The sequence below is a fragment of the Carassius gibelio genome, chromosome B1, assembly GCF_023724105.1.
Source record: "Carassius gibelio isolate Cgi1373 ecotype wild population from Czech Republic chromosome B1, carGib1.2-hapl.c, whole genome shotgun sequence".
NCBI lineage: Eukaryota > Metazoa > Chordata > Actinopteri > Cypriniformes > Cyprinidae > Carassius > Carassius gibelio.
In genome coordinates, this window is record NC_068396.1 from 21,207,991 (window position 1) to 21,222,160 (window position 14,170).

Genomic DNA, 14,170 nt, shown 5'->3' on the forward strand with positions numbered 1-14,170 from the left:
TCAACGGTGGAGTCTAGTGCAATAGAGCATGTGAAATTTATTAGCAGGACAGACTGTAAAGTGCATGTGAACAATCTGAACATCACACATCCTTTACTGGAACCTTAAACTAACTCAGCTGTCAAAGTAGTTAAAGGTCAGGACAAAATCAGATGCACTTCTACATTCTTTTAAAGCAAGTGAGACAGTATCAAACGCAAATCGCAGTATATGTTTAAGTGCAGTGCGAACAGGCTTCATCGGTCAAAATGTTAGCAGTTCGGTGCTGTGGCAGTGATGCTGGAATTGAAGGATTTTGTGTGCGATTTTGTCCGCGAGGAGATAGGATGGATAGATAGATGGCAGGTTCATCAGTGCCTCTTCTGATGTCTCGTCGCTCCAGAGCTGGAGCCAGCTCACTGGACCGTCAACACTCTGCAGCGCAGCTTGCTTGCCAAACTTCTTCCAGTGCAGACAGCGGTTCACTAATTTCGACAGGCGCTCAATGGTACTCCCATACTGAATCTGCAGACCAGACAGAACCGGCTCAAATAAATCCAACAATTCTGGAAGAAAAACACCAGCAGAAGATCAATTTAGAGATTCAACATTCTTACATAAGTTATGGCTATAATTTCACCCCATAACATTTACATTAGGTCATTTAGCTGACATAAGTAACTTTAAAATGAGCATAGTAGAGGCAATCAAACCAACAAAAGAGCAGCAAGTGCTGTGACCAATCCCCATTACTCTAATGCAGTACACATAGTACGTAGCAAAACTATACTGCACAAATTAAGTTTTTTTTTTTTTAAGATTAAACAAAAGTTACTGGTGTACATTTTACAGAAATAAAAGTCAGACCAAAATACGACAAATACTGCAGTTAAAATCTCACAATCTCTGTTTATATCACAATTTCATGTTTATATTGCAATTCTGAATTTACTCTCCGCAGTTCTAGTTTCATATCTCGCTATTCTGAGTTTACCTCTCACATTTTTCTGAATTGTAAGATTTAAACTAAAAAAGGCAGTTTGTGAGTGGTTGTCTGTGCAGTTGCTATGGTGATCTGGGTGGTTGTCTGTGCAGTTGCTATGGTGATCTGGGTGGTTGTCTGTGCAGTTGCTATGGTGATCTGGGTGGTTGTCTGTGATCTGAGTGGTTGTCTGTGCTGTTGCTATGGTGATCTGGGTGGTTGTGTGTGATCTGGGTGGTTTTCTGTGCAGTTGTTATGGTGACCTGGTGGTTGTCTGTGCAGTTGTTATGGTGATCTGATTTGTTGTCTGTGCAGTTGCTATGGTGATCTGGGTGGTTGTCTGTGCAGTTGCTATGGTAAATGGAATTCAGCTTACGAAACTTCTCATTCCTTCCTATGGTTATCCGTAAAGTGTTGCGCAACTCTGACTGAAATTCAGTGACATCAAGGCCCTAATTTGATTGGTTATTAAAGCACACGTGATCCAAGCTGACAGTTAAGCTTTCTCCAATAGTAAGTAAAACAGACCCTCTTATCTCCCTATAGTAAGACAATGTCTGGGAAGCCAAACACATTGAATAATTCTCGCGGGTCAACGGTGGAGTCTAGTGCAATAGAACATGTGAAATTTATTAGCAGGACAGACTGTAAAGTGCATGTGAACAATCTGAACATCACACATCCTTTACTGGAACCTTAAACTAACTCAGCTGTCAAAGTAGTTAGAGGTCAGGACAAAATCAGATGCACTTCTACATTCTTTTAAAGCAAGTGAGACAGTATCAAACGCAAATCACAGTATATGTTTCAGTGCAGTGCGAACAGGCTTCATCTCTCAAAATGTTAGCAGTTCAGTGCTGTTGCAGTGATGCTGGAATTGCAGGATTTTGTATGCCATTTTGTCCATGAGGAGATAGGATGGATAGATAGACGGCAGGTTCATCAGTGCCTCTTCTGATGTCTCGTCGTTCCAGAGCTGGAGACAGCTCAATGGACTGTCGACACTCTGCAGCGCAGCTCGCTTGCCAAACTTCTTCCAGTGCAGACAGCGGTTCCCTAATTTCGACAGCCGCTCAATGGTAGTCTTTGCAGTTTTATGGTGATTTGGGTGGTTGTCTGTGCAGTTGATGTGGTGATCTGGGTGGTTGTCTGTGCAGTTGATGTGGTGATCTGGGTGGTTGTCTGTGCAGTTGCTATGGTGATCTGGGTGGTTTTCTGTGCAGTTGCTATGGTGATCTGGGTGGTTGTCTGTGCTGTTGCTATGGTGATCTGGGTGGTTGTCTGTGCAGTTGCTATGGTGATCTGGGTGGTTGTCTGTAATCTGGGTGGTTGTCTGTGCAGTTGCTATGGTGATCTGGGTGGTTAAATGATAGCAGTTCAGTGCTGTTGCAGTGATGCTGGAATTGCAGGATTTTGTATGCGATTTTGTCCGCGAGGGGATAGGATGGATAGATAGACGGCAGGTTCATCAGTGCCTCTTCTGATGTCTCATCGCTCCAGAGCTGGAGACAGTCCAGTGGACTGTCGACACTCTGCAGCGCAGCTCGCTTGCCAAACTTCTTCCAGTGCAGACAGCGGTTCACTAATTTCGACAGCCGCTCAATGGTAGTCTGTGCAGTTTTATGGTGATTTGGGTGGTTGTCTGTGCAGATGCTATGGTGATCTGGGTGGTTGTCTGTGTAGTTGATGTGGTGATCTGGATGGTTGCCTGTGCAGTTGCTATGGTGATCTGGGTGGTTTTCTGTGCAGTTGCTATGGTGATCTGGGTGGTTGTCTGTGATCTTAGTGGTTGTGTGTGCTGTTGCTATGGTGATCTGGGTGGTTGTCTGTGCTGATGCTATGGTGATCTGGGTGGTTGTGATCTGGGTGGTTGTCTGTGCAGTTGTTATGGTGATCTGGGTGGTTGTCTGTGATCTGAGTGGTTGTGCTGTTGCTATGGTGATCTGGGTGTTTTTATATGTGCAGTTGTTATGGTGATCTGGTGGTTGTATATGCAGTTGCTATGGTGATCTTATTGGTTGTCTGTGCAGTTGCTATGGTGATATGGGTGGTTGTCTGTGATCTGAGTGAATGTCTGTGCAGTTGCTATGTTGATCTGAGTGGTTGTCTGTGCAGTTGCTGTGGTGATCTGGGTGGTTGTCTGTGCAGTTGATATGGTGATCTGAATGGTTTTCTGTGCAGTTCCTATGGCGATCTGGTGATTGTCTGTGCTGTCGCTATAGTGCTCTGGGTGGTTGTCTGTGCAGTTGCTATGGTGACCTGGGTGGTTGTCTGTGCAGTTGCTATGGTGATCTGGTTGGTTGTCTGTGCAGTTGTTATGGTGATCTGGGTTGTTGTCTGTGCTGTCGCTTTGTTGAACTGGGTGGTTGTCTGTGCAGTTGTTATGGTGATCTGGTGGTTGTCTGTGCAGTTGCTATGGTGATCTGGGTGGTTGTCTGTGCAGTTGCTATTGTGATCTGGGTGGTCGTCTGTGCAGTTACTATGGTGATCTTGCCGGTTGTCTGTGATCTGGATGGTTGTCTGTGCAGTTGTTATGGTGATTTGGATGGTTGTCTGTGCAATTGCTATGGTGATTTGGGTGGTTGTCTGTGATCTGAGTGGTTGTCTTTGCAGTTGCTATAGCGATTTGGGTGGATGTATGTGATCTGGGTGGTTGTCTGTGCAGTTGCTATGGTGATCTCGGTGGCTGTCTGTGCAGTTGTCATGGTGATTTGGGTGGTTGTCTGTGCAGTTGCTATGGTGATCTGGGTGGTTGTCTGTGCAGTTGTTATGGTGATTTGGGTGGTTGTCTGTGCAGTTGCTATGGTGATTTGGGTGGTTGTCTGTGATGTGAGTGGTTGTCTGTGCAGTTGCTATGGTGATCTGGGAGGATGTCTGTGATCTGAGTGGTTGTCTGTGCTGTTGCTATGGTGATCTGGGTGTTTGTCTGTCCAGTTGCTATGGTGATCTGGGTAGTTGTCTGTGATCTGAGTGGTTGTTTGTGCTGTTGCTATGGTGATCTGGGTGGTTGTCTATGCAGTTGCTGTGGTGATCTGAGGGGTTGTGATCTGGGTGGTTTTCAGGGCAGTTGCTATGGTGATCTGGGTGTCTGTCTGTGCAATTGATATGGTAATTTGGGTGGTTGATTGTGATCTGAGTGGTTGACTGTGCAGTTGCTATGGTAATCTGGGTGGTTGTCTGTGCAGTTGCTATGGTGATCTGCGTGGTAGTCTGTGCCGTTGCTATGGTGATCTGAGTGGTTGTCTCTGATTTGAGTGGTTGTCTGTGCTGTTGCTATGGTGATCTACGTCGTTGTCTGTTCTGTCGCTATAGTGATCTGGTGGTTGTCTGTGCAGTCGCTATGGTGCTCTGGGTGGTTGTCTGTGCAGTTGCTATGGTGACCCGGGTGGTTGTCTGTGCAGTTGCTATGGTGATCTGGGTGGTTGTCTGTGCAGTTGTTATGGTGATCTGGTGGTTGTCTGTCCAGTTGCTATGGTGATCTTGGTGGTTGTCTGTGCAGTTGCTATTGTGATCTGGGTGGTCGTCTGTGCAGTTACTATGGTGATCTTGCCGGTTGTCTGTGATCTGGAAGGTTGTCTGTGCAGTTGTTATGGTGATTTGGATGGTTGTCTGTGCAATTGCTATGGTGATTTGGGTGGTTTTCTGTGATCTGAGTAGTTGTCTTTGCAGTTGCTATAGTGATCTGGGTGGATGTATGTGATCTGGGTGGTTGTCTGTGCACTTGCTATGGTGATCTGGGTGGCTGTCTGTGCAGTTGTCATGGTGATTTGGGTGGTTGTCTGTGCAGTTACTATGGTGATCTGGGTGGTTGTCTGTGATCTGGATGGTTGTCTGTGCAGTTGTTATGGTGATTTGGGTGGTTGTCTGTGCAGTTGCTATGGTGATTTGGGTGGTTGTCTGTGATGTGAGTAGTTGTCTGTGCAGTTGTTATGGTGATCTGGGAGGATGTCTGTGATCTGGGTGGTTGTTTGTGCAGTTGCTATGGTGATCTGGGTGGTTGTCTGTGATCTGAGTGGTTGTCTGTGCTGTTGCTATGTTGATCTGGGAGGATGTCTGTGATCTGGGTGGTTGTTTGTGCAGTTGCTATGGTGATCTGGGTGGTTGTCTATGCAGTTGCTGTGGTGATCTGAGGGGTTGTGATCTGGGTGGTTTTCAGTGCAGTTGCTATGGTGATCTGGGTGTCTGTCTGTGCAATTGATATGGTAATTTGGGTGGTTGATTGTGATCTGAGTGGTTGACTGTGCAGTTGCTATGGTAATCTGTGTGGATGTCTGTGCAGTTGCTATGGTGATCTGCGTGGTAGTCTGTGCCGTTGCTATGGTGATCTGAGTGGTTGTCTCTGATTTGAGTGGTTGTCTGTGCTGTTGCTATGGTGATCTACGTCGTTGTCTGTTCTGTCGCTATGGTGATCTGGTGGTTGTCTGTGCAGTCGCTATGGTGCTCTGGGTGGTTGTCTGTGCAGTTGCTATGGTGACCCGGGTGGTTGTCTGTGCAGTTGCTATGGTGATCTGGGTGGTTGTCTGTGCAGTTGTTATGGTGATCTGGGTTGTTGTCTGTCCTGTCGGTTTGTTGAACTGGGTGGTTGTCTGTGCAGTTGCTATGGTGATCTGGGTGGTTGTCTGTGCAGTTGCTATTGTGATCTGGGTGGTCGTCTGTGCAGTTACTATGGTGATCTTGCCGGTTGTCTGTGATCTGGATGGTTGTCTGTGCAGTTGTTATGGTGATTTGGATGGTTGTCTGTGCAATTGCTATGGTGATTTGGGTGGTTTTCTGTGATCTGAGTAGTTGTCATTGCAGTTGCTATAGTGATCTGGGTGGATGTATGTGATCTGGGTGGTTGTCTGTGCAGTTGCTATGGTGATCTGGGTGGCTGTCTGTGCAGTTGTCATGGTGATTTGGGTGGTTGTCTGTGCAGTTACTATGGTGATCTGGGTGGTTGTCTGTGATCTGGATGGTTGTCTGTGCAGTTGTTATGTTGATTTGGGTGGTTGTCTGTGCAGTTGCTATGGTGATTTGGGTGGTTGTCTGAGATGTGAGTGGTTGTCTGTGTAGTTGCTATGGTGATCTTGGTGGATGTCTGTGATCTGGGTGGTTGTTTGTGCAGTTGCTATGGTGATCTGGGTGGTTGTCTGTGATCTGAGTGGTTGTCTGTGCTGTTGCTATGGTGATCTGGGAGGATGTCTGTGATCTGGGTGGTTGTTTGTGCAATTGCTATGGTGATCTGGGTGGCTGTCTGTGCAGTTGTCATGGTGATTTGGGTGGTTGTCTGTGCAGTTGCTATGGTGATCTGGGTGGTTGTCTGTGATTTGGGTGGTTGTCTGTGCAGTTGCTATGGTGATTTGGGTGGTTGTCTGTGATGTGAGTGGTTGTCTGTGCAGTTGCTATGGTGATCTGGGAGGATGTCTGTGATCTGGGTGGTTGTTTGTGCAGTTGCTATGGTGATCTGGGTGGTTGTCTGTGATGTGAGTGGTTGTCTGTGCAGTTGCTATGGTGATCTGGGTGGTTGTCTGTGATCTGAGTGGTTGTCTGTGCTGTTGCTATGGTGATTTGGGTGGTTGTCTGTGCAGTTGCTATGGTGATCTGGGTGGTTGTCTGTGATCTGAGTGGTTGTCTGTAATGTTGCTATGGTGATCTGGGTGGTTGTCTGTGCAGTTGCTAATGCCGCATTCCCACCGAAATTACCTGGAATATTTGTACCAGGAACTTTTTTTTCCCAGGAACTTTTTTCCCCACAGACCTGTTGCTTTCTGCGTTTCCACCGCGGTGTAAAGTACCGGGAAGATTAGGCAAATAGACTGGTGACTTAGGTCTGCGCGCGTTTCTCAATACAAAGTACCGCTGATTTAAAAAAATAAAAAAATAAATAAAGTACGCTGATTTTGGACGAGCATCCTCCGTAATTAGTTCAGACTTTGTGCATTCGTCTTGGGAGTGTGATGTCCGCGACGACGCAAGTCCGGTAAATCTATAAACAGCAGCGTACTTGATAACTTCAGTCAGCTCGCTTTGGCTACTGCAATTTTCCTCTCTGTATATTTACAATAAAACGAAATAGGATATCAAATACCACTGCCTCCTTTGGTTTTCATTTAAGCATAATAACAGCTGCAGAAATGTACTTAGTTCAGGGATATGTGTATATGCAGCCATTACAATGAAACAAAATATTATATAAATTTGCCTTTTTTATTTTCATTTTAACATATAGATAAATTGAATACAGACCAAAGAAAACCTGTTAGATTTACCCCACAGCTTTATATTTTATTTTTAACCACTAAAGACACATCAGAGCCAGTGGCACATATCAGAAGGTCTAGCCGAGGTGAAGCTGCTCTCTGCGGATACATGAGGACTGAGCTCCCGCTGATCGAGTGGAGCTCACCGTCTACCAGATCGGCGAAACACATTTTTAAATAGGCGCTGTCTTTATAAAAAAAAAAACATAGATTTGAGTTTTAAACAACTACATTCTCGCCTGAAATACCTTTAAAATTACATTTCATGACACAATAACAGTAATATTTGAAAATGATCCGAATAAATGGTGTTTGAACTCAACCAGTGCTGCGTGAACTCAGATCGCTTGGGCTACAGCAATTTTCCCCTCAGTATATTTACAATAAAACTAAATAGGATATAAAATACCACTGCCTCCTTTCGTTTTCATTTAAACATAATAACAGCTGCAGAAATGTACTTAGTTCAGGGATATGTGTAACGTTATATACAGCCATTACAATGAAACGAAATATTATATAGACTTGCCTTTTTTATTTTCATTTTAACATATAGATAAATTGAATACAGACCAAAGAAAACCTGTTAGATTTACCCCGCAGCTGATTTATATTTTATGTTTAACCACTAAAGAGACAGCCAGCGGCACATATCATAAGGTCTATCCGAGGTGAGGCTGCTTCTCGTCGGATAGATGATCACTGAGCTCCAGCTGATCATGTGGAGCTCACCGTCTCCGAGATCGGCGAAACACATTTTTAAATAGGCGCTGTCTTTATAAATAAACAACAGATTTGAGTTTTAAAAAACGACATTCTCGCCTGAAATACTTTTAAAATTACATTTCATGACACAATAACAGTAATATTTTGAAAATGTTGATCCGAATAAATGGTGGTTGAACTCAACCAATGCTGCGTGAACTCAACCAATCAGCATGTTTAGCACCAAAGTCCCGCCCCCGAAAGTTCCGGAACTTTAAAAAAAGTACCACCTCGCCAGCAGGGACTTTCTGAGGGGCATTTTTTTACCCGGAACTTTATTTAGTTCCTGGTTCCTGCGGTGGAAACACACCAAGTACCAGGCCAAAGTCCCTAGTTCCTGGGTAAAGTTCCTGCGGTGGAAACGTGGCTTAAGTAATTGTGAACATGTGTTCCTATACCTTTTAGTGTGAGCTGTTCACAGGTTGCACACACATTATCATGCCACCTGGATCCGGGCAACACCAGCTGTTCATTAGTCTTGCAGGCACTGTGAGTAATGCATGTTGCATGCGTCTTTCTGACATCTGCAAAGTGTCCGCCTGCACAGAGCTCACAAACCCTGTCTCTGTGTGGTGTTCCTGCAGACACATAATCAAACATAACACAATACTCTCCATGATCCATCTTCAGGTAGCACTTTATTTTACAGTCCTGTTCCTCATGTTCATACAATGTACTTATTATAGTAATTGCAATAACTATGTAATAACTAGGTACTAACCCTGAACCTACCCCTAAACCTAACCCTACCCCATGTAGTTACCTTGTATTACCAGAACTTTCTTAGATAAATACACTGTAAGTACACTATAAGTACATGTTAGTACACGTACTGTAAAATAAAGTGCAACCCATCTTCACATAAATCACCGTTTGAATAAAGCCAGGGCAGACACTCTCACTGCTGTCTGACCACAGCCAAAAACAAAACAGTTGTGTGACAAAATCCACTAAGAATTTAATGATTGGAACATCAAGTTCAAAAGAGTTCATAGATTTCTTCTGATGAGCTCAACGGTTGCTCAGCAACCATAAACAAAATATAGTTACATTTGGGGGGAAAAAGTTAAACTAAATATTAATTGACATTATGAATTGTTCTGAAATTGTATTAATAGTTAGTAATAATTTATTTATACTACTGCTACTGTTCTGCAAAAAAAAAAAAAAGAAAAAAAAGAGAAAAACGAGAAAAACGAGAGAGAGAAAAAAAGGTTTTTAAATGTATGATATTAAGACAAAACTGTGAGTTATTGATAAAATAAATCATCAAATGTGTGATATAATGATAATATTAAGTTAAGACAATTATTATTAAGGTCATGAAATTTTACTATATATATATGTGTGTGTGTGTGTGTGTGTGTGTGTGTGTGTAACGGTATATATACAGTGCAGACCAAAAGTTTGGACACAACTTCTCATTCAAAGAGTTTTCTTTATTTTCATGACTATGAAAATTGTAGATTCACACTGAAGGTATCAAAACTATGAATTAACACATGTGGAATTATATACATAACAAAAAAGTGTGAAACATCAAATCTGTGTGTGTGTGTGTGTGTTTGTTTGTGTGTGTGTGCGTGTGTGTTATAGTTATTAAGATAATTGTGATTTGTGAGTTATGAACATTTATTTAATTTAAAAAGTAGCATAATAAACATAAAAATATAAATAGGCTACATATTTGGCAGTTACACACACACCTGAAGCTTTGAGTCTGTGACCCGGTTTGCACTCGCTGTGTCTCCTGCAGAAGCGCTGATTCCAGTAGAATCCGGCGTCACATTCGCAGACTGTGTTCACGGTTCCGTTACACGGCCGAACGACCCGCTGGTGATCGGAGCACGCGTCGCACCGCAGGCATTCTGGGATGTAGTTCCAGAACTCCGTGAACATACCCGGGCCGCACGGCACGCAGTCCGTCTCGCTGGAGCTTGTGCAGTGCGCGCCCAGACGAGTTCCCGGCGGACACCTTTTACACCGCAGCTGCTGTCTGGTGGCCGGATCCGTACGCCGGTAAGTGGGTTCATCTGCCGCCAGTCCGGCTCCAGACAGAACCGGCAAAAGCACTACAGTGAAGATAAACTATAGAAACCAAACCGCAGCGAAAGGAAAACGTGTTATATAGTGATACATTTATAGGGTTATTAAATGTGAAAATAAAAGATAAAAAGCTTTTAAATAATCATTCTGAAAGATGATCTGATGGGTTACTCACCATCGCACGAGCTGCTGTCGTGCTTCATTGATGCGCGCGGTGCGCACGCTTTATATCCCCACATCAGACACGCCCCTTTCTCAAAACGATACTCCTAATTATTTAAACATGCTTATTAATAATAGAGTAGAAGAAGGTTGGCTGGTCTTTAGCTGGTTTCCCAGCCTGACCAGATAAAGTCGTGGTCAAAACCATTCTAAAACCAGCGAAAATCAGGAAACCAACTCAGCCTGGGTTCAGTCGTTTTTCTCTTGTTTTTCAGCAAATGATTTGGGTCAGAATCAGTATTGTTGCCCTGAGGTTTTTATAATATGAACTAGCCCTAGCTGGTTTAGACGGTCATGGTCATAACTGGTCTAGCAAGTTGGTTTCCACTTATTTAACTTTTTTTTGCTAAATGTGTAGTTAAACAGCATAAATATGGATGCTGGTATTAACTGAATTGGAAAACATATATAATAATGACAAATTGTAGAAATTTTAAAAATATGAATAATTTATGAAGTTATAAATGGTCATGCAATTCTTGTAATAAAAATAAAGTATTATAAATATAAATAATGTAATGTGTTTGATTTATAGGACAGAGAATATGGTAGATGACTTATCCCTGATTATTCACTGTGATTTATTTCTATTTCTGAAAGTAGGTCAAGTCACCTTTATTTATATAGAGCTTTATACAACTCAGATTGTGTCAGTTTTCAAGTTAAAGTCAGTTCATTGATGATTCAGTAATATTGCTAGAAATTCAGTGTCCTCAATAAGCAAGCTAAAGGCAACCTCGGCAAGGAACCAAAACTCCATTTGGTGACAGGAATGGAGAAAAAACCCTGTGAGAAACCAAGCTCAGTCAGGGGGACAGTTCTACTCCAGCCAGGTTTGGTTTAGTTCCAGATTGCAGCGCAGGTCAGATTAGACAGTCTAGATTTGTAAATGATCTGAAAATAACACCATCTCATTCAGGTCATGCGAGACTAGCCATGAAGAAGAATCCCACCCAGAGTCCAAAGGTAAATTTATGCCAACTTTAAACTTTATTAGCATTTCCACAGTTTTTTTTTTTTTACAGTCTTTTTATTAATTAATTAATTTATTTATTTATTTAATGTAAATAACGTAAAATCTAATATTTTGATTTTGATAGAAGTACAGTGCATTCATTGGATTGTACTGACCACATACCAGTTGTTCTGCTAACAAAACATTTTTCAAAGTAGACAAAACTTTATAAGTAATTTGCAAGATTTTAAAATGTCGGCTATATGATGTTAAATGGGGAGTCAGTGCGGTTTCGACAGAACTGGGCTAATATGGTCATACTTCCTGGTTAAGTACTCTAGCTGCTGCATTTTGAACCAGCTGGAGTTTATTAATCATGCAGATGAACCACCCAATAAAGCATTGTAATAATCTAGCCTTGAGGTCATTTACGCAAGAATTAACATTTCTGTATTTGACATTGATAGAATAGGTCATAATTTGTACATATTTTAATATGGTAAAAATTATATTTTACAAATGCTAGAAAAATATTTTTCAAAGGAAAGATTGCTATCAAATAGCATGCCTAGGTTCCTAACTGATGACAAAGAATTTACAGAGCAGCCATCAAGTATTAGACAGTGTTCTAGGTCATTACATGCAGAGTTTTTTTGTCCGATAATTAACATCACTGTTTTTTCACAATTTCTCAGGAAGAAATTACTAGTCATCCAGTTTTTTATATCAACTACGATTTCCGTTAGTTTTGCAAATTGGTATGTGTCATCAAGGTCACGAAGAAATATAGAGCTGAGTATCATCAGCTTAAGAGTGAAAGCTAACACCATGTCTCCTGATGATATCTCCCAAGGGTAACATGTAAATCTTGAAAAGTAAGGGTCCCAGTACTGAGCCTTGGGGTACTCCATAATGCACTTGTGATTGGTATGATACCTCTTCATTGACTGCTACGAATTAATGGCAGTCAGATAAGTACGATTTTCTCTAAGAAGGAACATTGTTGTGATGATACCTTTTCTAGTATCTTTGACAGAAAAGGGAGATTTCAGATCGGACTGTAATTAAGGAATTCTTTAGGGTCAAGTTGTGTTTTTTTTTTTTTTTTTTAATGAGAGGCTTAATAACAGCAAGTTAAAATAGTTTTTGGGACATAACCTACTATTGATAATGATGAGTTAATAATATTCAGAAGAGGATCTATGACTTCTGTTTAGTAGTTTAGATGGAATTAGGTCTAACATACTTGGTTTTGGTTTAGATGATTTAACAAGTTTATACAATTATTTATTTCCAATAGAAGAGAATGAGTGGAATTGTTTCTCATGGGATCTATAACGCACTATAAACTGATGCAATACTTTGGTTTAATGGCGGCATGGTTAAAATTTTATCTATAGTTTAAAAAAAAAACTATTTCGTAAAATTATTTCATAAAGTCATTATTACTGTGCTGCTTTTTTTGTTAATTTAGCCACTATGGAATAAATTCTTAGGGTTTTGATTGTTTTCTTCTAAAAGATACGTTAAGTAATCAGATTTAGCAGTTTTTAAGTCTTTTCTGTAGAAGCATTTTCCCACCAAGCAATAAGAAATAGTTTTGTTTTCCTCCAGCTGCGTTCCATTTTCTGGGCTGCTCTTTGTAGGGCACTAGTGTGCTCATTATACCACAGTGTTGGACTCTTTGGACCCTTAATCTTCCTTAATTGTAAAGGAGCAACTGTATCTAAAGTGCTAGAAAATAGAGTCCATATTTTCTGTTACATCTTCAAGGTGTTCTGAGCTATTGGATATGCTGAGGAATTTAGATAAATCAGGAAGATTACTTACAAAGCAGTCTTTTGTGGTAGAAGTGATGGTTCTACCATACTTGTAACAAGAAGTAGAATATACAGTTTTAGCTATATGGAATATAGCCACGAAACTAGATAATGATCTCTCTGCTGCAGAATTTCAATGCCATTAACATTAACTCCATGTGACAGTATTAAATCTAGTTTATGATTTCAACAGTTAGTAGATCCTGACAGGTTTTGACTAATCCCAATGGAGTTTAGAATGTATATAAATGCTGATCCCAAATTAATCTTTTTCACTATCAACATGGATATTAAAATCACCAACAATTAAGATTTTATCTGCACCCAACACTAAGTAGAAAATTAGTAAATTCTTTAATAAAGTCTGCATGATGGCCTGTATACAATAGCTAGTACAAACATCACAGGGGATTTATCATTAACATTTGTTTCTCTGGATAACGTTATATAAGGCACCATTACTTCAAACAAATTATACTTTAAACGATCTCTCAGAAATACTGTATATATTGAATATATATAAACTGTAGTAACTCCCCCTTTACCTTTTAGATGCAGCTCATGTTTATAAAAGTAATCTTGGGGGGTACACTCATTTAAAGTAATGTAATCATCAAAGCTATTTTTAATGCATAGTGTGGTCACACTAAATGTTGATTTAGTTAAGTTAATAGAAGTACATTAATACAATCTATTTATGGCATTATTTTTGACAGCATCCTCACTTTAACACAAGTGCCTAAAACTTTGCACAGCTTTGCAGGTTTCTCGAAGTGTCTTGGAGACATTGCCACAGTTCTTCTGCATTGATTCGGTCTCAGTTTGTTCTGTTTCTTCATGTCATTCCAGACAGACTGATGATGGTGAGATCAGATCTCTGTGTGGAGCACTGGCTGCTGTCAGACTCCTTGTGCAAACAAAAATCTTACTGGATTATTATAATGAATGGCAAACATAATGTTTGGAAATGTAAACTGATATTTCCTTACTGCAGCAAAACATAGAAATAACTGATTTAAAACCATTTTATGTTGGTGAAATTACTAGTGGCCTAAGACTTTTGCACAGTACAGTACTATATATATATCATTTAAATTGTCTCATATTGAACATTTAGTTTCCAGCAGATGAAAACTTCCAAAAGCCAGGAAATTATGAATCA

General features: G+C 41.0%; 1 protein-coding gene across 1 annotated transcript; it reads right to left on the bottom strand.

Moving 5' to 3' along the window:
* Positions 1-12: 12 nt before the first annotated feature.
* LOC127948582 (tumor necrosis factor receptor superfamily member 11B-like) lies at positions 13-10,200 on the bottom strand. The gene is made up of 4 exons (XM_052545078.1): positions 10,187-10,200; positions 9,672-10,053; positions 8,364-8,543; positions 13-545 (listed from the first exon to the last, which is right to left on the bottom strand). Exons 1-4 carry the CDS (start codon positions 10,187-10,189, stop codon positions 244-246), a joined length of 867 nt encoding a protein of 288 aa, XP_052401038.1. The 5' UTR covers positions 10,190-10,200; the 3' UTR covers positions 13-243.
* Positions 10,201-14,170: the final 3,970 nt, after the last annotated feature.